At 46.0% G+C, this 26,371-nt stretch overlaps 1 protein-coding gene and 1 non-coding gene across 5 annotated transcripts in view; both read left to right on the top strand.

Annotated features, from left to right (window-relative positions):
* Positions 1–26,170, top strand: part of NUP214 (nucleoporin 214) — a 100,976-nt gene extending 74,806 nt beyond the window's left edge. For 3 of the 4 annotated variants that reach the window (XM_060013955.1, XM_060013957.1, XM_060013954.1), the window contains exons 31-36: positions 9,871–10,027; positions 16,771–16,923; positions 20,949–21,120; positions 22,957–23,096; positions 24,354–24,378; positions 24,884–26,170. In XM_060013955.1, coding sequence (XP_059869938.1) covers positions 9,871–10,027; positions 16,771–16,923; positions 20,949–21,120; positions 22,957–23,096; positions 24,354–24,378; positions 24,884–24,917 — 681 coding nt within the window. In that variant the 3' untranslated portion in view covers positions 24,918–26,170. The remainder of the gene's footprint in view (positions 1–9,870; positions 10,028–16,770; positions 16,924–20,948; positions 21,121–22,956; positions 23,097–24,353; positions 24,379–24,883) is intronic. The other variant, XM_060013956.1, reaches the window with a different exon arrangement.
* Positions 1,764–1,898, top strand: LOC132427766 (small nucleolar RNA SNORA48). Its single transcript, XR_009519974.1, has one exon. It is a non-coding gene; the product is annotated as a small nucleolar RNA SNORA48 (small nucleolar RNA).
* Positions 26,171–26,371: the final 201 nt, after the last annotated feature.

The following is a 26,371-nucleotide window of genomic DNA, read 5'->3' as shown; positions in this document are numbered from 1 at the left end:
GCAAACAGCCCTGTTGTTCTCAAGCTCTGCCTTCTGTAGCTCCCTTGGGGATGCAGAAGTCTCAGCCTCTGATTTGAGAGAATCACTACAGTTTTGATCCTTGTGTGAAAGTCCTCTCGGGAAGCACTTTAAAGCACATTGCCTGATTTCCATCAATCTTCTGCCTGTTGTTAGGCCAGGGATTGGCAAACTATGGCCCATGGGTTAAATCTGCTTCTTGGCCTTTTTTTTTTCTTTTTTTTAAGGCCGTTGAGCTAAAAGTTTTTATTTGTTTAAGTCGTTGTTTAAACAAGATGAAGAAGGATATGCAACAGAAACTGTATGTGGCCCTGTGCGAAGCAGTATATAGTCCAGGGACCTTTCGGTGACCTGAGCCGTCTCACTTTGTCTAGCTAGTGGTTATCTATGTGCTGGGTGTGGTTTTAAGTGCTGTACACGCACTGAGTCCTGGAATCATTAGTACTTGTATAAGGTAATGCTGTTATTATCCCCATTTGACAGATGAGGACACGGAGGGCCTAGAGGGGTTAAATTTACTGTTGTAAAAGCTAGCTGCTACATTTAGATCACGGTAACTTCATAAGGTACTCTGATATATTGGAAACGATTGTGACTTTCTAAAGGTGGGGGTGGTACTTGTCCAGTAGTTAAGAAAGTGGTAGCCATATTATGTTTCTTCCAAGTCTTCAGTAGGAGATTTTCTTTATCACCTTTTTCCTTAGAAGATGGGCCCTGCCCTAGTCAGTGATCCTTGACCGAGAAACAGAACTTCTGGTTTTCAAGTTCCCCACTGAAAACAGCTAAAAATGGCTACATAAAACGTACAAACCAGTTTCAAAAGCACTTATAAACTAATAAGGTATTTAACCAAATCAGATTAAATGGAAAATGGGAACCTGTAGAAGTGAGTGGAGCACAGAAGCCAGTTCTGCCCTGAGAGCACGTACTAATCTGAGAGCACCTGAATTGCCTACGTTAACAACACCAAAAGGGCAAAGGGGCAGACATCATTCACCAAGACGTGTACAAAGTGGGAGGGCTAAAAGAGACCCTCCCCACGATAAGCTGTGACTCCAGATTCACCGGTCTCGGCCTGAGAATGTGGCTTGACCCGATCCGAGGATGGCGGTGTCTCCAGATGTCTGGCAGAAGAGCACAGGCCACTCTGAAGAAAAGTAACTGTAGGCCTCAGATAATTTTTAAGGACATTGATTCCCACACGTAAATTCATCACAACAGGAAACAAGGAACTATGATCAAGAGCCAGAGTAAACATGAGACCCACATTTCCAAAGACTTCCTAGACTATAAAACAGCTGTGTTTTACGTGCCGTAAAGACATAAAAGACAAACTTGAAAATACCAGGTACGGGAAGATCCCACATGCGGCGGAGTAACTAAGCCTGTGTGCCACAACTACTGAGCCCGCGCGCCTAGAGCTTGTGCTTCACAACAAGAGAAGCCACCGCAACGAGAAGCCCGTGCACCGCAACGAAGAGTAGCGCCCGCTCACCACAGCTAGAAAAAGCCCCCGCGCGCAGCAACGAAGACCCAACGCAGCCAAAAAAAAAGAAAAAAAAAGTTGAACATCATAAACAGTTATATGTCAAAATTCATTGAGCTCTGTACATAGAAAACTTAATAGAAAACACAACAGAAAGAAAAAGGACAAGAGACGTCATAAAAAAGGGTAGTGTTGGTTACACAGCATTGTGGAATGTACTCAATGCCACTGAATTATACACTTAAAATCCTTAAAATGTTGCCCCTGACCTGGGTCGAGTGGCACCTAGTCGCTGGTGCCTGTCTCATATCAGCCGGGGACAAAGCAACTCCTTGTTTATCCCAGCTTGGCTGTTGGTTTGTGCCCATGCCTGGTTCATGCCCCAGACGCATGGGGGAGAAAAGCTTAAAATGGTAAGTTTCATGTATATTTTAGCACAATTGAGAAAAAGAGAGAAATAAGAAAACATTTTTTAAAAGGATAGCCAGAGGACCGTAAACATATTCAACTTAAGTAGTAACACAAAGTAAAACCACTAAGGGATGCACACCTGTAACGCAGCAGAAATTTAAAAGCCCAACAATACCAAATGTCAGCAGATATGCAGAGCCACAGAAACTCACGTACACTCTTAGCTGGGACGTAGGTTGGCACACCACCTTGGAAGATAGTCTGGTGTGATCTAGTAAAGCCCTGTGGTTCCACTCCTAGTTTGTTCTTTGGAGAAACTGATGCACCTGTGCGCCAGGGTACACTGTTACAATAACAGGACTAGAAGCAACCCAGACAGCTATGGCCATTCCACTGGGCAGATGAACTTACATTACTCTGTAGTAGAACGTTACTACATTGTGGAAATGAACAAATTAGAGCTACGTGCGTGACTTTCACAGGCATAAATTTTTTCTCTCTCTCGCAGGCATAATTTGAGCAAAGAGATTTAAAGCTTACTGTGATAAACTCCATATTGGTTACTGCCCTGCACCTCATGTTCTTCCTTCACAGAAATTATATTTGCAATTGGAGGGGCTAGAAATTCAAATGAGTTTTTTTTCTATCATGGCAGGAGCTTTATCTGTTATATTTGTTGCTGTATCCCCAGTGCTTAGGACTGTGGCTAGCACAGGATAAGCATTGTAAAAATGAATGAATTTTCAGGTAGTAGGGGTATTCTGAGAAGAATCTAAGGATACAGGTAGATTCTGGCCAGGATATAGAAGAACTTCATTTTCATCATAATACCAAGAAAAATCCAGATGGTGTGAAAATCACACTAACTCTGTGGATATTAGAATTATCTAGTGCTGTGTAACAAATTACCCCAAAACTCAGTAGCATTCTCCAGTGGTTGGCTTGGCTGTTAGTTCCAACCTTAACTGGAACTCTTGGCTACAACATCTACATGTGGCTTCTCTGTATGGCCTGGGCTTCCTTACATCATGGTGGCTGGATTCCACGGAAGAATATTCCAAGAAAGAGAGGGAGCCAGGCAGAAGCTGTCCTCAGAAGTCACAGAGCATCATGTATACTGCATCTTCTTGTTCAAGGCAGTCACAAAGCCCCACCCAGGTTCAAGGAGAGGGGAATAGACTTCACCTCTTGCTCTAGAAGAGCATTTAGGTCTAGAAATACTACTGTGACCATCTTTGGAAAATGTAATCTGTCACAATGGGACCATGAAAACATGGCAGAAAGCCTTGTTGAATTGATTTCCAGACGGGAGTTAATCGTAGGCGAGCCTGATGGTACAGCAGCTTTTGGGGGCAAATGTCAGGCCTGGGTTTAGGAAGTGGAAGAGAGGCCTTGCCGAAGGAAATTTACTGGCCGGAGAAGCCAGAGGAAGCTATTGGCAACAATGAGGGCAAACAAATGACCAATAAACACACGAAAAGATAATCAGTAGTATTATAAACACTAGGAAAATGAAAATCAAAACCATAATGAGATACCACTCCACAACCACTAGGAGGGCTATAATTTAAAAAAAAAAAAACAGAATAACAAGTATTGACAAAGATTGGGGAGATTGGAACCCTCGTATATTGCTGGTTGGAATGGAAAGTGGTACAGCCATTGTGGAAAACAGGTTCCTTGAAAAGCTAAACATAGAACTGTCATATGACCCAGCAGTAGAACTCAGACACTTGGTCACCATTGCTCATTGCAGCATTATTCACAGTGGCCAAAAGATGGAAACAACCCAGTGTTCATCAACAGAGGATTGGATAAACAAAAGGTGGTCCGTTCATACATGGGAATATTATTCAGCCTTCAAAAGGAGTAAGGTGGTGATTCATATTACACATGAATAAATCGTGAATACATTATGTTAAGTAAAATAAGCCAGATATAAAAGGACAAACATTGTATGATTCCACTTGTATGGAATATTTAGAATCGGTAAATCCCTAGAGCCAGGAAGTAGATTAGAGCCTACCAGGACCTGGGGGGAGGAGGGACCAGGGAGTTCTTGTTTAATGGTTACAGAATTTCCGTTTTGGTGATGAAAAATTTTAGAAATGGTGGTAATTGTTGCACAACATTGTGAATATAATTAATGCCACTCAATTGTATACTAAAAGATGATTAAAAGGGCAAGATTTATGTCATACATATTTTACCACACGTTTTAAAACTTAAAGATGTAATGTACCAAAACCATTGAATTTTATACTTTATAAATTTATTTATTTTTGGCTGCGTTGGGTCTTCGTTGCCACACGCGGGCTTTCTCTAGCTGCGGCGAGCAGGGGCCACTCTTCGTTGTGGTGCGTGGGCCTCTCATTGTGACGGCTTCTCTTGTTGAGGAGCACAGGCTTTAGGTGCGCGGGCTTCAGTAGTTGTGGCGTGTGGGCTTCAGTAGTTGTGGCTCGCGGACTCTAGAGCTGAGGCTCAGTAGTTGTGGCGCATGGGCTTAGTTGCTCCACGGCATGTGGGATCTTCCTGGACCAGGGCTCGAACCCGTGTCCCCTGCATTGGCAGGCAGATTCTTAACCACTGTGCCACCAGGGAAGTCCTGAATTTTATACTTTAAATCAGTGAGTTGTGTGGTATATGAATTATATCCCAGTAAAGCTGCTTTTAAAAAAACAACAACAACAACAAATTGGAGTCTGAAAGACTTGCAAGTTCAGTATAAAAATCCTCTATTCACCTCTCCCCCAATTTTGCTGAGAGAAAGAAAGTAAAGCAGAAAGAACTTGCAGTCTTGCAACCTCCTGTTCCCTGAAACTGTTGAATCCAAAGGTAGCACTCCAGCCTAACTGCCCTCTGGCTCCAGGCTCCAACACTTACATGACAAATAAGCTAAGCCCTAAGCAAAGGCAGTGTTTGGCTAACCAGAGGTGGGTTCGGTCTAAGTCTGTGAACCAGTTCCCGATCAACTGGACACGTAGGGAGATCTGAATAATTGGTCTCTCACTCTCTGGGGAACACGCTAGCATTCCTCAGTCACACACCACCGTTCCTCTGTATAAAGTCCAGTATACCTAACAGACAAAAAAAGGTATGTAACACGTGAAGAAGCAAAATGAAAAGGGGGACCTACGGTCATACTTTAGAAATCAGCAAAAAAATAACCTACAGATGATCCAGTATTAGAACTAACAGGTAGAGACTTTATAATAACTGTCGTGCTCAAGGATTTACAGGAAAATTAAAGAATGGTTGAATAAGGAATCTCAGAAGAGAAATGGGAATTACAAAAACAAATAGAAAGTCAGTCTGTATCTGAAGTTTAAATCTAACATCCAAAATAAAAAACGATTAGACAGGTTAAACAGCAGAGTGAATACTACAGAAGAACAGTGAACTTGAAGATATGTCAATAGAAATTACCTAAAATGAAGCTCCGAGAGACTGAAAAAAAAATTGGACGGAACATCAGTGACCTGTGCAACAGTATCAGGCAATTCAGCATAATGCAATCAGAGTCCCAGAAGGAGAGGAGACAGAATTGGTGAGAAAAAAATTTTTTGAAGAGACAATGGCCAGGCTTTTTCAAATTTGTTGAAGAACAGGAATCCACAAATCCAAGACACTCTGTGAACCTCAGAAAACCGCCCCTGGACACAACCTGGTTAAGCTTCTGAAAACCAAATACAAAAAGAAAACTTTTAAAGCAGCTGAAGAAAGAATATTGATGACATAAAGAGAAACAATGTATTGTGCAGTTAATAACAAGGTATTAAATATGTGACAACCGTGGCAAAAAGGCAAAAAGAACATCTTTGCTACCTTGGAGTAAACCAGTGCTTCTCAACCAGTATCGATTTTGTCCCCCGGGGGAATTTCACAATCACAATGTCTGGAGACACGTTTGATCCTCATGAGTGGGGGACGCTACTGGCATCTCGTGGGTAGAGGCTACACATCCTACAGCCCTCCAAAACAAAGAATTATGTGGCCCCAAATGTCAATAATGCCACTGTGAAGAAACCATTGGGAAGACAAAGATTTCTTAGAACACAAAAAAGCACTAACCATAAAAGAAGAAATTGAAAAATGGGATTTCATTAAAATTACAAACTTATGCTCATCAAAAGACTTCGTTATGAAAATGAAAAGGCAAGGTGTAGACTGGGAGAAAATATTTACAATACATAAATTAAAGGAATTCTGTGCAGAATATATAAAGAACTCCTATGACTCAAAAATAAAAAGACACCTCAATTTTAAAATAAGCAAAATACTTGGACAGCTGCTTTACAAAAGGGGCTATGCAGATGGCCAATAAGCACATGAAAACTTGCTCAGCATTGTTAGTCATCAGAGAAATGCAGATTAAAACCATGAGATACTATGTCATACCTGTAGAATTACTGAAATTTAAGAACCAACAAGACCAAATGTGGAAAAGATCTAGAGTGACTAGATCTCTTAATGCGTTGCTGGCTGGTGGGAAGGTAAATGGTGCGGCCACTTTGGAAGACCATTTGGCAAATTCTCAGTAAGTTAAATATACACTGATTTTAGGGTTTAGCAATTCTAGTCCTAGGTATTCACCCAAAAGAAATGAAAATATATACTCACAGACAGACTTCTATCAGAATGTTCATAGCAGCTTTGTTGATGATAGCCCACACCTGGAAACAGTCCAGATGTTCATCGGCAGGGGAATAGTAGACCCTGGCGTCCTCACACAGTGGAATACTATTCAGCAATAAGAAGGGAAGGACGGCTAATGGCGTGCAACCATAGTGGCTCTCAAGAGCATATGTTGTGTCTAGCGAGGTCATTTAGGCAAGAAATGAAATAAAAGCATCCAGATTGGCAAGGAGGAAGTAAAACTATGCATCTGCAGGTAACATGATCATGTATATAGAAATCCCAAAGGAATCCACTACAGAACTAGAACTAATGAATGGGACCAGCAAGTTTGCAGGATGCAAGATCAATATATAAAAATTAATTGTATTTCTGTACATTTTCAACAAACCATCTGAAAATGAAATTAAGAAAACAATTCATTTTCAGTATCATGAAAAGGAGTAAAATACTTAGAAATACATTTAACAGAAGTGCAAAACGTGTGCTCTGAATACAATGAAACATTGTTTAAAGAAATTAAAGGTGATCTAAATAAGTGGAAGGACATGCTGTGTTTATGGATCAGAAGATTTAATGTTGTTAAAATGGCAGTAGAGAACCAGGACTGTGAAAATTAATTTAACATTCATGCCAGGATTCAGTAATGAGTAAGACAGACAAAAGTGGCTATGTCCATAGAGCTTACATTTGGCGGGGTGGGGAGGGGTGTCAGTCTTTATTAAAACAGTTTCATTTCAAATAGTTAATTTAAGTACTATGAAGACAGTAAAGCAGGATGATGTGGCAGTAATCAGGGAAGCTGATTTAGGTTCGATAGTCAGGAAATGCCTTTCTGAAGAAGTCTCATAAATGTCTGTTTTTACGTTTGTTTCTTTGAATCAGGATCAAGTCAGCCTCACTCACTGAGATCGGCTGGTAGTTCTCTTCAGCCTCTGTATCTATAAATTGCCCTCCCAGGACCGCCTCTCTTTTATTTCCCCTCGTAGTACAGTTGATGAACAAAGCAGCTCGTTGGTCCTTTGGAGATCCCTGCAGTGTAGCACCCTGTTACTTCCTGTGAAATGGTGCTTGGTCTGGAGGCTGGACGAGATTCACAGGGTTTTTTGGCAACCTTATTAGGCTGGATCTTGAACACTAGCTCTCTATTCAATGATATAAAGGAATTAATTTTTTAGACACGATAATGTTATTATGGTTATGGTTCATGTTTCAGAGCTTTATGCTGGAAGATCCGTGGATGAAATGGTGAGATGTCTGGGATTTACTTCATACTAATAAAGGCTGAGGGGAAGAAAATGGGGCTCTAGGTAACACTCAACTGGCTGGGAGTTAGCGGGTGAAACTGGGTGATGGGTACATGGGTTCATTATGCTCCTCCATCTATACTTCTGAGATTTTCCATAATTTAAAGTTTTAAAAACGATTGTTATTTATTGTAGTTAAAATGAATGGAATACTCTAACCCGCTTCTGAGGATGCAATAACTGTCGATTCACATTCACTTCAGTGAAGTGCTACCTGTTTCTATTCATTTCTGCAGATATCCATTACTTTTCAAATGATGTTTTTAAAAATGAGTTGAGCCATCTGAAATTGCTGCGTTCGGTGGGGTTTTTGTTTTGGTTTTTTCCTTGTAGGGCAAAAATGTCCGTATATTGGCAGTTTCCTATGTTTCAGCCTGATGCGTGGAAGTCAGCCAAGAAACCTGATACTTTCTGTTTTCCGCGTGCACGCGTAGTTGTCACATCTTCGTTCCTTTGAAAGTCAGTTTACTAGTTATCAAAGCCTGTGCTCTTATGGTTGGATTTCATTCCAAGTTTTAAAAAGCTGTTACTCATCATTAAATGGTTGTAGCAAACAGTTACTGTTGTTTTTAAAGAAGTTTAAAGAGGGGGAAAAAAAAGGAGAGAGACAGGCAAGTGCATTAAGTATGTTGCCCTCAGGTAAAAATTAGCTTGTCGTGTCCAAGGCACAAAAGACTGGTGTGACTGTACCAAGTGCGGGGGGTGATAGAAGACGATGCCAAGAGATGGATGGGGCCAAGTCATGTGTATCTTTCAGAACTTGTAAGCAGGAGTGAAATGTTTTGACTGCCATTTTCAAGGATCTAGCTGCTGTGTGAACACAGATTGTAGGGGAAGCAGAACGTCAATAAAGTTGTCATATGGTCCAGGCAGAAAGTCACGGCACGGGGGCTCAGAGCAGGGATGTGCTGGGGCATGTTTCAGGGGCAGGCTGCTAGAGGTTTGACTGTTGTGGGGATTAAATAGTTATTTGTAAAGTGCGTAGAAAAGTGCCTAGCACAGAGAAAGTGCTCGGTCATTGGTTCATTATCGTCATTGTCAAAATACTGAACAGCAACCATTTTTTGAGCGTGTAAATTACATTTTAGGCACTTTTCTGAAGGGCACTACCTTCCTAGCTCATTTATTGATATTTCACTCACTGTTTTGAGGTGGGTGGTTTATTTTGCCAGAAAGAAGAGGGACTTGTACACTTCTCTGGTTCCCCCCCCTCCCCTTTGAAGGGACTCCTGTAAGGTTCCTGTGCACAGCGACCCATTTCTAATGGCCCATCGTATTCTACGTTATCAGCCAGGGAGAGATCATACTTAACTAATCATTAATTGTCCCTCAAATCTAGCCCTGGTCTCCCTTAAAGAACCAGTTTCTAAACAAAAATACAGTGTGTGGTGCCTGATACAGCTTTGTGTCAGCACGTGCTCACCATCCTCTGAGCATAAGATTTGCAAACTTGGACAGAATTCAGCTGTGGTCATCGTTTCAACAGTGGAGCTAATTTAAGCTCATTTCTGCAGTACTGGGGAAGTCATTACGAAATAAAAGCGCGCAAATTGGGAGAAAAGACAGTGTGAATCCCTTATCGTCGGTTGCTGATGAGGTCAGCCAAACACTAGAGGAATTAAAATAATTGGTGCTCATCATAACCTAGACATGTTTTTAAACTTTCGCATTTGGGGGCGCTTTTGAGGGTTTGGTTTTCCTGCCCCTGGCGTCATGTCCAGCAGAGACTGCAGGCAGCAGGGCAGATGAACTGTTAAGACTCCCACCTACCATAAATGATGTTTTCAGAGAACTGTGCACATAGAAGAACTTGAGAACTTGTGATTGTAGAGAGTGTTCCTGTGCAGAGCTCAGCTTCCTTTGTGGGTGTTAGAGCATCTGCACCAGAACTAATCAGCGTTCTCTTGCTTCTCCCACTTGCACAGCTGTGAGTGCCTCCTCTCCGTGGATGTGGCCTGCCATTTTACCGTGACCTCTCATCTTATCGTGCTTCCTGTCCCTTTTGTTTTTTAGCAGTCGTCCTCTTCCAGTGGCAGCGTGTTTGGGTCTGGAAACACTGGAAGAGGGGGAGGTTTCTTCAGTGGCCTTGGAGGGAAACCCAGCCAAGACGCAGCCAACAAAAACCCATTCAGCTCGGCCAGCGGGGGCTTTGGATCTGCAGCCACCCCAAGTAAGTTAAGCAAGTTTTCCCAGTCTCTTGGTCCCCTGACGTCATCGTCATCCTCGTGGTGTTATCAAAGCTTCAGTGACAAGTGTAGAAAGGAAAGAAAAGGTCTAGAAGGCCCATTTAAAATAGCTACCCCGAAGCAGTGTGATCTGTTTTGATTTTGTTTTTTATTTTTGGTTTTCTAATGAGATGTCCTATATAATCATGGAGAGACATCAGAGCTGCAGGGAGAGAGGATCTGTGTATTGAGCTACTCCCCTCTTCTCTCCCAAGGCCCAAATTGCTCTGTTTCTTAGGATTGAAATGACTTGAAATGAATGCAAGCAGACAGGCGTAAAAGAGCAGCAGAACCAGCTGGGTGTGCTTGGAGGAGCATCTGGATTTTCATTTGTGTTGGACTCTCTTTGAATTTGCTTTAAAATTCAGCTACTGGAGAGAAATGTCACACAAAAGTTGAAGCCGTCATTATTTCTCATCTCTTACGTTTTCGTCTTGTTTTCAAATGAAGCTGTATCTTTCTGCCGGCACTTTTCTTCTCCAGCTGATTCCTTGTTGATGTCTGTTCATGGTTGGAAATGAAAGAAATGTGTTTGTTTAAATCTTCTAAAAAAATACATCCTGCTGCCAGTGGAGACTGAGATGGGAAGTCGGGCACCTGTCACCTTCATCTTAGCTTCTCTTGTTTAATACGCTCTACCAGAAGCTTCTCTCTTCTGTTGTGCTATACGCGATCTTAATGCGAGAGCTCGTGTTCCATAGACAGAACAGATGTTTCCTTGATATTAAGGCTCATGTAGTTAAAAAGCAAAACTCTTTGCTGAGACTCCTGGAGTCACAGATCAGTTATTTTGATGTCACTGTTCATCTAGTAATATATAAGGAGAGATTATAGTGAAGACACACATAGCTTTAAACTTGTGAAATTATATAATCAGAAGTTTGTGTTCTGCTAGGAGGAATTTAGAACCCTTGAATGAAGGGATCTTAGAAGTCAAGTCCAGTAACAGTTTTCAGAAGCCGTTTCTGCAGATGAACTCTTAAGCAGAATCCTGATACATAGAACAGAGAAAAACAGGGTTTTCAGAAGCAGGGGCCAAGAACCAGCAATACTCCTGGGTGGTTTCCCCATCTTTTTCCCAGCTATCAGCACACAACTGCAGGGCTCCATGGCACGTACTTTGAAAACATGATCCTCGGGTGTCAGTCTCCCTTTTCCAATCAAGAAACAAGCCCAGAACGGTTAGGTGATTTGTAGTTACAAAGCCAGAAAGTGGCAGACCTAGAACTCAGCTAGATCGTGCATAAGGTGCCGAACACAGCGTCTGGCACAGAACAGGCATTTGATAAAACATGCTAGTGAGAAATGTGGGTTTGTCCCCTGGGCAGATTATTGTCTGCAAGATTGTGTTACTAGCCTATTTTGTTAAAACGTGGGTGTGTCGTATCTTTGTAAAAAATCCTTTCCTCCTGTCAGATTCACCTTTAATGCCGTGGCTCTTACTTGGCAGAAAACGGCCTTCTCTCAGTGCTGGGCTGGAGCTGGCCTGTACCGGCTCAGGAGAGCCAGCTTGCACGTTTCTCCCCAGCTCCCTGTTCAGTGACATCAGGGAGTAGTTATGTACACCATAGTAACTGGACAGTGCTACAGATCGGGGACAGACGCCCCCTGCCCAGCCCCGACCTGTTGTTCGTAGGCACACCATTGTTTCTAATTCTTTAATTCTGGTTTAAAATAAACATATATCTGTTCTTGATACCAGACACCTGCAGGTCTTCATCTCCTAAACGTCAGCTGTTGTAAACCAGCAGTTTACTTTCACATTTAAGGGAAGTTTAAGTGAATTTGAAAGTATGCAGGAAAGATTTAGCATTATTTTGGTTTTTAAAACTGCGTAATTTGCTAGTGAAACAGACAAGAGCTTCTGTAGCCCTGAGGACCAAGTGCAGGATGAGAGGAAGGAACAGTGGAGAAGGAGCTGGAAGGCCCCTGGGGAGGACACTGGCCTCGCCACAGAACTGAGAACGCTTTCTGCAGGTCACAGGGGCGGCCTCTTTCTCCTCGGGCGACCGTGCGGTGTGTGATCCTCTGAGCAGTACAGTTTCCTGCCCTGTGTGGATGGGCTCCCGGCTCTTTTCCTGCCTGCCAAACACTTCCTTCCCTGCTCTTTCCCTCTCCTTTTTCCTTGTCATCGTGGGGTGTGTCCCCGTTGTCATCCAGGTTATCACAGGAGTCTCCAGACTCCCCTCTCTGCCTGCTGTCTCCTACACTGTGGTCTGGAAACCTGTACCAAATTGAATGTCTTAAAACTCTTTTGTTTTGCCACTCTCCCTACTCAGAACCCTTTGGCAATGTCCCACTAACTATAGAACCAAGTCCAGACCAACTCCTTGGGCTATAATGCAGGGCCCTCCATGAGCCCTGACACACTTTTCTGACTTCGAATTCCTTCGCCTGCGCACGCGCTCACACACACACACCCTCACTTCTCCCTGCTTCCGTGCCAGGGTTCACACTGCTTCCCACACGCCGCTCCTCTGAACCTGCCGTTCCTTTCAGCATGAATGTACGTCTTCCTCTACAGCGTGGCCGAAAGGTCACGAGGATGCACAGTGATCTCTCCCTCTCTGGAATCCTGCAGCCCTTATGCTCTGTTCTTTCACGAGCCATCAGCAGAAGGGAACTCATCTTTACTGATCACCTGCTGTGCGCCAGTTGTTCAGTGTGTGCGGTCTAATCACCTCTCACAACAGTACTTTCAGATGTGGCCGTCCCCATTTTACCAATAAGGAAGTAGGTTCAGAGTGGGAATGTTGACTTCCAGTGGTAATAGCCATTAAGTGGCATAAGGAGGGTTTCATCCTGGCATGTGTGCAGAGCTCTGATCCACTGTGTTGCCTGCTAAGATCGTCTGGCCTCGCCATGGAATGGAACACCTCCCCATGCGCCTTGTCTGACAGCCCTTGTGATCACTCCGCATGGCATCGAACATGCTCCCCTGCAGATAGATATCTGAGCACAGATTGGGCGGCCAGCAGTTCCCTTGGTGACATTTAGGCCCCAGGCTGCCTGGTCCTGGAGCTGCCCTCTTTAGGCCTGAGCAGTAATTGGAACTATGCATTGATCGAGAAAGACAAGCTAGGAACATTGGTGCTTGGAGCTGGCGTGTTCTATATCCAGAAGCTCACACTAGAAAGGTTTCTTCTCTCTCTCTTCCCCGAGACTCTACCATAGATACAGTTAACCCCTGGGGGTCCTGTGAATTGCTACCTGTAAGGCCCTATTGCCTCCTTGAGTCTTGTCCTAAAGACACTGGTGAGAACAGTTCTCAGCACATTCTTTCTGCACAGGGGCTTGAAAGACATGTTTGTGTGAGGATGAAGGAGTCATTTGATGAGAATCCTTTGGTCCCACAAGGCTCCTTCTACTACTGTTCTTTAAGAGAATGTCTTGGGAAGGTATCCTGGACGAGGGCTTCCTGAGAACTGCCTTCTCAGTGTGTGTTGAATTCTCGTCTAGTGACTTTAGACCTGCAGAATGACGTGGGACCTGGTCTCTGTGATGTTATTTATATCAAGTATCATTTAATTTAAATTGGGTCAGACCCTGTTGTTGGATTTTGCTAGTGTTTTTGCCAAATAAAAGACCATGGAGGATCCACGTTGTACCAGTGGGGGGAAGCCCAAAGCGGATGCCAGTGTGACCCATTCTTGGAACCCCCAGTGGAGGTCATCCGGTGGCTCTGCAGAGACAGGCTTTCTTACTGGCTAGTTCACAAGTGAAGAAGTCTCTTCCACAGTGAAATGTTGTTCCAACAGCCAAGACACCATATTCTCAAGAGCCAGAGACTGTTATTTTGGAGCCACTAGGAGAAAACTGAGAAGCACATTGTTGGCCATAGAGACAGAGAGAAGCAGACATCCCATCGTTTAATGCTACTTTGTTTCAGAGCAGCTTAAATAAATCCTAAAATGTTTCAACATGCAGAGCTCCTTTGGAGACTACGAATGACAGCTGTTACAACTTGAATGGCTTGATTCTAGTGATCTTTGCAAAATGAAAAGGATTTAACTTTCTGCAGCTGACCTGCTCTGTTTTATTGTATTAAACTTGATTGGGATAGGAAACATGATTGGCAGGAGAAAAGTTAAACAGAGAGGGAAGTCCTGTTTTCTAGGACTACCTTATGCCTGACTAGGGGCTTTCCATACATTAATTCATTCAGCCTTCCCAGCAGCCTTGCCTGGGCACAGTGGCTGTCCCATTATATGTATGAGGAAACTGGGACTCGGGAAGATTAAGTCCTTGCCCCACAGTTATTAGGTTTTCGAAGCCAGGGCTGACTGCACAGCTCATTTATTCCACTGTCGTATCTGTGAACATCTTAAAGACAAAGGAGTCTTAAAGAGATAAAGGGATAAAGAAGCCCGAAGACTTCTAAATGTTCTCTGACTTCTCTAGAATTTGTCTTCCAGCACTGTCCCAGTAAAATCATTTCATCTCTGTATTTCTGATTTCTCCAAGAGGAGATCTAGCCTCTAATCTTGTACTTGAATTTGTTTGCTATTTGGAATTTTTGCCTTGGTAGCGCTAACAAAGTCAGAAAATTGCAGTCCTCTGTTCTTGAAATACCAAATAAAAGGAATGGCTGAGAAGCCTGGTTTTGTACTGCCATTGGAGGAATCTGGTGTAACCTTCAGCCGGCTCACTAGGGGAAGGATCAGACTGCTCAGGAGGGCATTTTGCAGACTCTACCGGAGGGTATATAGTCCCGTGCGACCGTATGTGAAGGTGGTGAAAAGGAATCTGTTATCCACTCCTGCTCTCAGTGCCTGACCTACTCACAGCCAAGCTCCCACACTGTCAGCAATAGCTTTACAGAGCAGGTGAGCCTGCGGTGGTCCGAGGCTCTATGTTATCGGTGCCTACAGACATTTGAGGTGGTCGTGTCCCTGAGGTGAGGCTCCTCACTTCTTGGCCTGCAGGTCAAGAGCACTGCAAGCGGAAGTAGTGACGGAGTTGCATCTCACACTGGGGTGGGATCGGCAGCAGAGCGAGATGAGAGACCCTGGCGCTGACGGGCTAGTGGTAGACCACCTCTGCAGACGGCTCGACTTGCAGAGTTATTCGCCCTCCACTCTTCTCCTTTCCGTCACCTTCTCCGTGAGCGCCTGACAGGCTTGGGGGAAGACTGGCCTGTGCAGGTGTTTGTAGGCCTCGCTTGGTGACATGGAGTCAATGCCCCGTTGCCACCCAGAGCATGTCATTTCAGCCTCCCGTCCATGCCTGTGGCTTTGGGCAGTGATCCCATTTCAGCAGAGCTTCTTGCTGCCTTACTGTGGGTGCAAACTCATTTTAATAAAACACGCATCCAAACATGGTGGGGAAATGTGAGTTATCCCTCCCCTCTCCCCCCGGAAAAGGGTTAAAGAAAAATTCCTGTTACTTAGTGTGCTGTTTGTACTCTCTCCAAGCACTTCTGTGTATTTGACTTTGGCTGTTTATACGTTGCCTGTCAGATTCACATTTCTTGTAACAAAATACTTCTCACCCATCTTGGTTTTTAGTAGTTCACGTCCTTTTTTTTTTTTTAATTAATTAATTTATGTGGCTCCAGTGGGGTTTAGTTGCGGCACGCGGGATCTTCGTTGCAGCATGTGGGGTCTTTTGTTGTGGCACGCGGGCTTCTCTCTAGTTGCAGTGCACGGGTTCAGTAGTTGCAGCACACAGGCTCTCTAGTTGTGGCTCGCAGGCTCTAGAGTGTGCGGGCTTGGTAGTTGGCAGCGCACGGGCTTAGTTGCCCCGCGACGTGTGGGATCTTAGTTCCCCGACCAGGGATCGAACCTGTGTCCCCTGCATTCGAAGGCGGATTCTTAACCACTGGACCACCAGGAAAGTCCCTCATTTCCGTTTTTCCTTTAAGTCTTGGAGCCGATTCAGTGTGTAGCTGCAAGAGCGACCCACTAGATAAGCCTCTGAAAGGTCAAGGGCTTAACTGAACCTCTTAGAAAGAGGAAATCAGACTGGAAGTCTTGCTGGCCCCTTACATTCTTCAGAGCATGCCTAGCTCCTATCAGATCAGAGGTAGGAGCAGCAGGGTTTTTCCTGTTTCGTCTGCTGTTCTCTGCACAGATCAAGCAGTGGCAAGCACGCCCAGCTAGACTGTAGAAGCAGAACGCTGGAAGCCACCGCGCTCGGTTTGGATTCGCTCTTTGTTTTCTCTGGTTTGACAAAATTTGAAGTTGGTCTTCATACGAGGAGATCCATGAAAACCAGCCCTGTTCTTCAGAAGCAAATGGTCTCGTGTGCAGCTGCGGGGTTGGTCCTGTGTTGGACATACCTGTGATACCTGTGGGCACGCAGGTACCTTTCTGCAGAAGAGCCTCTTCACTGGGACATGTTGCGGCCCCGTTGTTTTGTGCCTGTAGAATCACGCCAGGAAATCCTGAGCCTGAGCACCGGAATGATTGAAAACTTGTCATCAAGATGCATGCAGGGCTTCCCTGGTGGCACAGTGGCTGAGAGTCCGCCTGCCGATGCGGGGGACGCGGGTTCGTGCCCCGGTCCGGGAGGATCCCACATGCCGCGGAGCACACAAGGTCGTCTCAGCGACCTTGGATCCTCGACTTCTCTATCATTCCCTTCTCCGCAGACACCTAGTGAGGTTCCTTCCTTCTCTGTTCTGAGAAGCAGATAAGGACATTTTTCTCCCTCTGATCTCCCTCATACGTGTTCTTCATCTCTTCAGATACCTCTAACCTTTTTGGAAACAGTGGAGCCAAGACGTTTGGTGGCTTTGCCAGCTCATCATTTGGAGACCAGAAACCTGCTGGCACCTTTAGCTCTGGAGGAGGAAGTGTGGCCTCCCAAGGCTTTGGGTTTTCCACTCCAAGTAAAACAGGTACTCCTATGCCTGTTAGCTGTGGTTATTGTTAGATGCGTATTTAACATTGCATAGACCTCTGGAAGGAGAGCTCTCTGGGGTGTTCTCAGGGGAGAGTATGGAGTATGGATGAAGGGACCTTTTCCCCAAAATTCATTTTCTAATTATCGAGCATCTACTGCGTTTCTGACGCTGTTCTAGGTCTCCTGAGACATGTTAAAAAGCACAGAATGCACAGCATGCAGCCCTGAAGAGAACTTCATGTTTTCTTAGGGAAGAAAGCATTGTAAATATTCAGTTGCATTTAACAACCAAAGTGAGGGAACATATAAGACCGTGATAACTGAAATAGAAACAAGAAAGCATCCTAAGTCAGATTTGCTTGGATGCCCATTACCTGTGATGGGCAAGACAGATTATTTATTTAATTTCTTATGTCTATATCATTTGTCCTCCTTCCCAAATCACTTTTTTTTGTACTTGTGAGTGTAACATACATAAATGTATTGATATTCCTGTACATATACAATATCCACATATCATAACTCTGCAGCTCAGTTAATTTTTGCAGTTGGAATATACCCATGTAGTCAGGATAAAGAACGTTACAGTACTACTTTTTATCCCAGCATTACTTTTAAAGTATACATTTATAAACTGTGTGGCTTCTTACAGTCATGTATTATTACACTTATAATTAAAAATTTTAAAGAACAATATATGTTTACCTGCAAAACCGTACTTCATCTCTGTCAGCTGCCCCTCTATCCTATTTCTGTCTCTGAGATCTACAGAGGGATCTGTGCATACCTGCCCTTGTTGTGTGGAAGATTGTGTGAAAAGACTTTTTTAAGGCAGGGGGTCAAGGGGGAGGATATTTGCTGAGCAAGCAGTTCTTCAAAATAAAGCAAATGCCCCGCAGGTGAGCGGGCAGGATACTTCTCCCTTGTGTGTATCTGAATTTATGGGGGGGGGGGGGTTGCAGAGGAAGGACCCTACCCGAGGAGCAGATGCCTGGGTGGCTCTGACTGAGGAGCAGAACTGCCCCAAATTAGTACCTGGAATCCCACCTTTTAGAACCGAAATTGCTGAGGTTTCTGCACGCACTGTGCACCTTTACTCAGACCCGTGCCTGGGCTGGGTTAGTCTGTGAGTGCTAGTTTTTTTATACTCCTTCCTAGAATCTAAAATGGACTAGAAATGAGCATCACAGCATTATTCTGCCGCCACCCTTCCCTGCAGTGAATGATTTAAAAATGAAAGGGCTACAAAGGTTTTGGTCCTGCTTGACAAGGCAAATATTATTTGACTAAGAAATTTGAGGTTATTAATCATCAAGACTTTTAAATTTACTTTTTCAGGAACCTGATCATGTTTTCTTCGATTCTTGGGTTTATCTTCTATGTTGTTCCTTATCCTGGGATCATGTCCCAGTTGATCTGAGAATTTGCCCCTTCTATTTTTGCAATCTGAGAGAAAATGTGTCCTCCCACGTTTCAGAATATTTTTCCTATTTGATTACTTGCCCCATGAAACCACCTAGATTGAGGTCTCGAGGGATTTTTAGATTGATGGTTTGGATGGGTCTCTGAAATCCCAAAAGTGCCCATCCTCCCTTGAGTACAGTTGCAGTAGAAAATAATACCACTGGAGATCATTTGAGGAGAGAACAGGAAGTGGGACAGACTGAAAATGACCTTCCTGCCACCCGCAGTCCACTGGGGTCACCCCACTGCTCTGTCAGTGGAGTTGCTGGATTTGGTGGTAGTGGCAGGGGGCAGCGTGGCATGTAGTGGTGAGGGGATGGGTAGTCTTGTGAGTCACTCAGCCCTGTTCCAATCCCAGCTCTACTGCTCACCAGCTGGCTCAGCGTAGATGAGGGACATGTTCTCTGAGCCTCGGGGTCCTCACCTGTGAAGTAGGGAGTCCCTGGTTTGTTGGGAGGATTGAAACAAACTGGTGTACAGCACCTGGCACGTGGAGGGCCCTCAGTAAATCAGAAATCTTATTATCATTGAGTGCTACTAAATTTCTGTCTCTTCTGGAGGAGAAAAAATATAAGCATCTAATAAAATTGGAACCCCCCTAGCATCAGGAGTGAGTTGCCTGTCTCCAGAAATAAAGCCCAAGTGACCATTCTCTTCTGTTTCACGTAGCTGTGACATGGATTCGTTGTTTTGGGGGCATTTTGTGTGTGTGTGTGTGTGTGTGTGTGTGTGTGTGTGTGTGTGCGCGCGCGCGCGCGCGTGTGCATGTGTGCGCTTAATCTCCTCCCCTTCCTGTCCAGTATACTTTCTGTATCATTGTGACTTCTCATTTTTCACTCACCTTCCACCAAGAACTCTGAACACTATTGAGTACAAGGCACTAGATAAAGGCCTGTGTGTCCAGGAAGAAGTGTAACCAGATCTGTGATCAGTCTTAAATAATTCAACTGCAAGGGTTTTTTAGCACTTTTTTTTTTTTTCCAGTCTGTTATATTTGTAACCCAACAGTCTCCATTATCATGGCTTGGAATTTCACTCAAGGTTTTAAAATACAGAATGTAAACCCAAACGTGAGCCCGCACAGAAAGCACCTTCTCAGTTGTGCTTCTGCTGTTCATGGTAAATAAGCAAACGATTGAACCACAAAGTAGCAGCTAACTAAGGCGTTCAGCTGACAGCTTTTCGTGTCCAGCGGTTGATCTTCCCTGTTGCAGGTGGCCGAAGCTTGTGCTGTGATTACGCTCATAGTAAGAAGGCCCGAGTGATTCCTCTGTCAACGGGATTCACTTTCTGAAGGGACGAGAATGAGGTCCCCGTCTCCCTGGGCAAATCGCCTCCTGGCTCTGCCTGGGCCACCACTCCTCCCTTCAGCATGTAGCTCCTGGGCCGAGGGTCACTGTAAGAAATGCTGCCCTTTAGAGCACACGTCCTGTACCGTTTTGCTCTGTTCTGCTCAATAGATACTCAGCAAGTGTCTCTGCTAATAGCCTAGAGTGATGTATGCAGTATCTTGGGGTTTGGGAACCCTCCCCAGGAGCAGAAGGAACAGTTAGGGAAGGACCTTCTGTCTTCCCGCCTGATGGGCATCCGGCAATCAGGGGAGGTGGCCTGGGCACGCCTGGCCCTTCCTGTGCGGTCACCTGCATGCGTGCCACCCCTGCAGGCCTGTGTCCACGTGAGTGAGAGCGCTGGGAGCCTGCCCAGGGGGTCGTGGACTCAGGGCTCTCCTCCCGGCTGATTGATTGCCTTATCGCATTTATGCAGCAGCCTTCCTCCAGACAAGAAACGGCATGCTTTTTTATTGAGGAGTAGTTCCTGACTGCAGAGAGAGAGCATTTTTTAAAAATTCTTCTGTACAGGGAGAGAAAGACTCCTGTGAGAGATGTGAGAGCTCTCAGGCTCTAAATAAGTAAAAAGCACCTGGCCGAGCGTCAGCCTCTCCATCTCCTCTGTAACCCGGCTCGCAGATTCTCCCTGAGAGGGGATTTGAGCCTCTAATTTTATAATTTGTGTTTCCATGAAGCGAGATGCCTTGCCTATGTGATGATAAGTAATAAACTCTGACCACTTTGACAGCTGGGTAGGGATCGGCGCTTTTGAGCGTGACTTTTCAGTGAGGAGTCTCAAAACATGGCAGAGGGTCTGGGCGGGGGTCTGCCGTGCATGGGGTTGGTTCTTGGTGGCAGTCGGATCTCACGAGACTTGGAGCTGATGAGTCCAGCTTGCCTCTGGGAGGGACCAGGGAGCTCGCAGACAAACACGGAGTCTGCTGGATTCTTAGAACTCCAAGGAGCTCTCCTACATGGACCCCAGACCCCTCTGCTAGAAATGGAGGGGGTGGCGGGTTGGGTTGGGTTTGGGTTTGGGTTTGGGTTTGTTATTTTGCTGGTAGAAAGGGTGTTGCCCTTTGCTGTAGTGTTTTGAATCTGAGTTTCTAACGTACTTTCCCCTTTCTCCTCCCTCTTTTGATTTGGTTTCTCACTGCTCATTGTCTTCTCTTCCTGTCTCCTTCTTTCTTTCTCCCTGTTTCTGTTTGTTTGCCTCTGTTTTGCTCAGGTGGCTTCGGTGCTGCTCCAGTGTTTGGCAGCCCTCCTACTTTTGGGGGATCCCCTGGGTTTGGAGGGGTGCCAGCATTCGGTTCAGCCCCAGCCTTTACAAGCCCTCTGGGCTCGACGGGAGGCAAAGTGTTCGGAGAGGGTACCGCGGCCGCCAGCGCGGGAGGATTCGGGTAAGCCCCCCATAGAGGCCTGGGCAAACCCACAGGCTCAGGTCAGCAGAAGCACTGGGGCCCAGTACTGCTGCTTTGAAAAGAAAGTTCTTCTGTTTCCCCTACTCTCGACTGAGCTGAAAGCCCCTCCCTTGAAATCAGCAAACCAGTCGCTCCAGGATTCCTGTTGTCTCCAGGGGAAGGTTCGTGTCTTCCAAGGCAGACTCTGTCCAGTACGCGGTGGACGTCCGCCGTGTTGCTGTCCCCTGATACGTGGCGTCGTGGCTGGCAGATCCCTGTTCTCCTGGTGGAGCTACAGGGTTGGTTAGAGGAAGAGAAACAGTCTCACCGTGGCTGCTGTACAGCCAGGATTGCCCCTTGTGTGGTGACTTCTGTTAGGAGACTCTGAATGAACAGTTTCTAATCACATTCTTTCCTCTTGGGATTGTTGTGCAGAAGGCCCATTGTCCTTGAGCAAACAACTCCTTGTGTCCCCTGCTCCACCCCAGACCCCCAGAGTGGGTCTTCGGTGCACAGTCCCCTGGGCCAGCTTCCTTAGGCACTGCCTGGGCCCCGTGCGTGTTTCAGAGTCTCCACGACTGCTCAGCCTTCAAGGCAGCTCTCACTCCCTTGTGCATATCCTCACTTGAAAATGCCATATTAGAGATTTGCTTTTAAGGGCCCCAGAAATTCGGTCTGGTTACCAAAACCCCATGGAAAAAATAGCCTTCACCACACCACAAATTCCCAGTAAAACATATGTGGTGATGACTACAAAGTGTCTCCTTCAAAGGAGGTGTGGAGTCGGAGATTAACGTCTTACAGGCCTCTCGCTGTCCCTGTCCTCAGCACTGGCTCAGGATGTGTAAAGCTAGAGGGTTGGGGAGTGGAGCCAGGGGCTTGTTTGGGAGAGCTGTCAGGGTACATGGGATGAGGGTTGGCCAGGTGAAAGCATCTTTATCTTGAAAATAAACTCAAGTGGACTCCTTATTCATACCCTTTCCTCTCCATGAAAGATGCTGCTGCAGCAGTGCTGGCGAATTTCAAGGAAAGTGAGCAAGTTGATGTATTGCTTCTTAGATTTCATGCAGAGACCAATGGGTCTTTTAAGTTTCTCCCAGGAAGTCAGGAAACCCCAAGACTTAAAGTTAAGAAAAGCTTTTAAAGGAGAGTTGGGATCGACTTAAGCCAGTATCCTGGCAGGTTCTGACTGTTCTCGCCAGTGACCGCCCGGCACATAATGCTGCAAAGTTGGTGGAAGGTTCGTGGTTGACTAGGAATCTTGAGGTTTTTATTTATTTATTTGAAACCAGCTATTTTCTTCACTAGTTAAAAAAAAAAAAAAAAAAAGTATCAGATTCTGCCTTGGCTGGGGGCTCTCCCACATAAATCCTGACTGGCTGGTTCCATTTTTTCCAGCAGAGCTGAGTACCAGCTTTGGTTTGAAATCTCCGAAAGAGCCTGTCACCTTTTTTCAGGTCCCTGGCCAGGAAACTGTATCTGACCCCGACTGACATCTGAGGAGTTCCCACAGGCGTACACGAGAGACCCGAGGCAGGAGAGGGATTAGAGTAGGACCAGTGACGTGGAATTTCCAGACAGTGGAGGAGAACTCAAACACTGGGCAAGGGGGGTTTCATATGGCGTCCCTTTATTTTTCTTCCCGAAGCTGAGGTGAAGGTTGGCTCTGGGCTCTAGCCTGTTTGTTCTGAGAGGCGGCCACTTTAAACCAAGCAAGTCACCTCGAATCACGCGAGTCTCACTTCCTGAGACTCGGGAGGGGGGATGAGGCCGTCGGGCGGCAGAGTGACCGCGTGGCCACGCTTAACCGCAGCCTCATTTCTCGCCGGAACCCAGGTTTGGGAGCAGCAGCAACACCACGTCCTTCGGCACCCTCGCCAGTCAGAACGCCCCGACGTTCGGATCGCTGTCCCAACAGTCTTCTGCGTTCGGGGCCCAGAGCGCGGGATTCTCCGCCTTCGGGTCAGGCAGCGGAGGTAGGCAGCCAGACCTCTTCCCTCACCGTGGTCCCTCCTTTCGTCTCCTCAGTAAATGCCTGGACACCCCCGGCCCAAAAAAACAAGAATGAGTGGTTTTACCTGGTTGTTCAGTGTAGTATTTTAAAAGCCAAAAGTGCTTGAAAGACAAAATGTTCTTTTTAGGTTTTAATTAGATTTGTAACGCTGTGCTGTTTCTTACCAAGTAAATAAATGGCTGACCTGATTTTTCTCTCAAGATTTGAGGACCCCCCAAAATAACCTTGATTTAAAAATCAGGTTCCACTAAACCTTGATTTAAAAATCAGACTCAAAATATAAGATATAGAAAAAAATAAAAATAAGACGTAGAGACTTTACAAAATGTCTTTCATTTGTTTGACACTCCGCTTCTCCACATAGTACAGTGTGTGCATTCTACTTTTATCCTTGCACCACACTTATTAGACACAGAAGTTAAGCATCGTTATTATTTTACAAATGACACAAAAACTCCAAGGAACCAGTTTGCCCAAAGGGCCAGACAGTGAGCAGCAGAGCCAGGCCTAGAACCCGCGTGTCTTGCTGCTCTGGCCTCAAGAAGAAGAGGAAGCAAGTGGATGGGAGAAGTAGAAAAAACATATTTTCCCGACGCAGTGGATCTGCGTGGCACGGTGCAGCAGTAAGAGGGTGCCTACCCAAGACCCTCTGCCAGTGCCCGCCAGGGAGGGGGGAAGAACCCTGAAATAAAAGACCACAGCACTTCCTGCCCGCCCGGACCTGCAGGCAGTGCAGGAGGAGGGAGACAAAGGGAGGGAAAGAATGCAGCCTAGAGACCACCTTTGCCTTCCAAGTGTGTGGTGGTGTTTTTTGGGGGTTTTTTGTTTGTTTTTTTCTTTTGGCTGCGTTGGGTCTTTGGGTCTTTGTTGCTGTGCGGGCTTTCTCTAGTTGCGACGAGCAGGGGCTACTCTTTGTTGCGGTGCAGGGGCTTCTCATTGCGGTGGCTTCTCTTGTTGCAGAGCACAGGCTCTAGGTGTGTGGGCTTCAGTAGTTGCAGCATGCGGGCTCAGTAGTTGTGGCTCATGGCTCTAGAGCGCAGGCTCAGTAGTTGTGGTGCACGGGCTTAGTTGCTCCGCGGCATGTGGGATCTCCCCGGACCAGGGCTCGAACCCGTGTCTCCTGCATTGTCAGGCAGATTCTTAGCCACTGCGCCACGGGAAGTCCCGTGTGTGTGTGTGTGTGTGTGTGTTTTAACTGCACCCTTTTCCTCTTTTTCAGGATTTAGCTTTGGATCATCTAGCTCGTAAGTATCTATCTTCAGTTATTTTGAGTCATTAATGAAGGATGAAAGAGTGTGTGGTATGTGAAAATACTAGTTTCTGCTCTGTTTGTACGTTTTGTGCCCATTTTTCCTGGTTTAAAAGCTTGTCCTGGCAGCATGGTGGTCTGGCAGCAGGCTTTGGGTTCTGTGGACTTGCTGATCTCGGGCATGTGGCAGGAGGTGCCCGGCTTGGCCTCTCCTCAAGGGCTGAGCCTGAGAGAGGAGATTGTGCCTCCTGATGAGCAAAGTCTGGAAGGCAGGACTCGAGAGATGCTTTTGCTTATTTTGTGTTGGTGTCTCAGGAGCTTCCTGGGCTCCAAGCCGATTACCAAGTCTTATTTTTTTGATCCTCGCTCTATGCTTCTGTGTAGAACTGCATGACATTAAAAATTCAGGGTCCGGAACTTTGAACACAGGGAGTGGCACAAGCCCTGAAGCCCTTCCTCAGAGCAGGAGCTGATCTGCCTCTCCCGGCGCTTCCTTGCAGGTCTGTCCAGGGCTTTGGTGGCTGGAGAAGCTGAGTGGGTGTCGGTGTTCCTTTCCGTTCCTGTGACCAACTGCGTTCTCAGCTCCCCTTCACTGAGAAACCCTGGAGCAGTCCTTTGAACTGGACGTTCTCGTTGAAATATACACCCCGAAAGAAACAGCAGAAACCAAACTCCAGAGATGCCTGATTGCTTGTTTTGTTTTATATTTTGTGTTGGTTGTTCCCCCCCACACACGCTATTAAACTGTTCGGCCTGTTTCCATACAGAATGTATGTGGGCTTTTTCAGGTCACAGCCAAGGAGAGAGGTTTCCTCATTCCTCTGGGTCTGAGAAACCTGCACAGCCTGCCATCAGCCAGCAGCATGTGTCTTCAAAGACGGCTGCCAAAAGGATCCAGCATAGGTTACGGATAGGCAGGCGCTTCTCCCAGACAGTCTCCCCTGGTCTCCTCGGACTGGGGCCCTCCCCAGGGGGAAGAGGTTGAGTGCTGGCCAGCGCCTTTTTGAGGCCGTAACTCGGTGTCTTTTCTTCACGTCCTTTTTGCTATTGAGTATGAGGCCCCTCAAGGTGTCAACTTCGTGATTGAGTAGAGGGAAGGAAACTCACTTATGCAGGCATTAGCTGAGTTTCGGAAGAGGTATTAACACCTCAGCGTACAGGTAGCTGTGAGGCAGGCGTGGAAAACCTGCCAGGGGGTGCTGGTGACAGGTTTGCTGCCCTTGGAACACCTCTGCTCATCCTCTCAGTTTGGCTCTTGGGCTCTGTGTGTCCCACGGCTAATTTCTTATACTCTGGCGGCGAGGTGGACAGTTGATTGAGAAACAGCTTTTATCTCCAGTAGGTGACGGTGACATTGGTGACCACTCCTTGCTCCTATCTATGAACCGCAGTGCACATAACCCTTGGGTAGACCCGGGAGTGAGAAGATGTTGCTACTGCCCGATGCCACCAGGCAAGTGTTGGCTAGGGTGGCCTAGAGGTCGTGACTTTGGTCTCATTAAAGTGCTTGTAATGCAGTGTTCTTAGGCCTGTGATGTCCTAGCCAGTTGCTGGCAAACAAGGACTGCCTTGCACCAAAGCGTAGGCATAAGAATTTGTTATCTTTCAGGCTCAGGATAGGACAGCGCTTTGGCTTGGGTCATCAGCAGGGGAGGGTTGGAAAGGGACAGTTATTTAGATTTTTATATATTGGAAAGTTGTATTTTGAAAGGTGTTAATAAAAGTTTTCCATGTGATTGAATTTGTCGCATTACAGCCAGTATGACCTGGCTGGTTCTATTGGCTTGTTGGGAGGGTAGACCCCGGGGAGGTACCCTGGGCCACAGCCTGCCCTGCCGGTCCTGGCTCTGCTAGGGGCTCTGTGTAAAGTACAAACTCAGAAGCCCCAGTCTGGCAGGTTCTGATTCAGTAGGACTGAAATTGGTACTGGACGCCCTCCGGCTGAAGGCAGTAGTTTCTTACACTCATCAGAAGAGGAGTCTCCTAAG

This window comes from Delphinus delphis, chromosome 6 (assembly GCF_949987515.2).
Source record: "Delphinus delphis chromosome 6, mDelDel1.2, whole genome shotgun sequence".
Classification (NCBI taxonomy): Eukaryota; Metazoa; Chordata; class Mammalia; order Artiodactyla; family Delphinidae; genus Delphinus; species Delphinus delphis.
The sequence above is the reverse complement of the archived record's forward strand: the minus strand, read 5'-3'. Positions and strand labels throughout refer to the sequence as shown.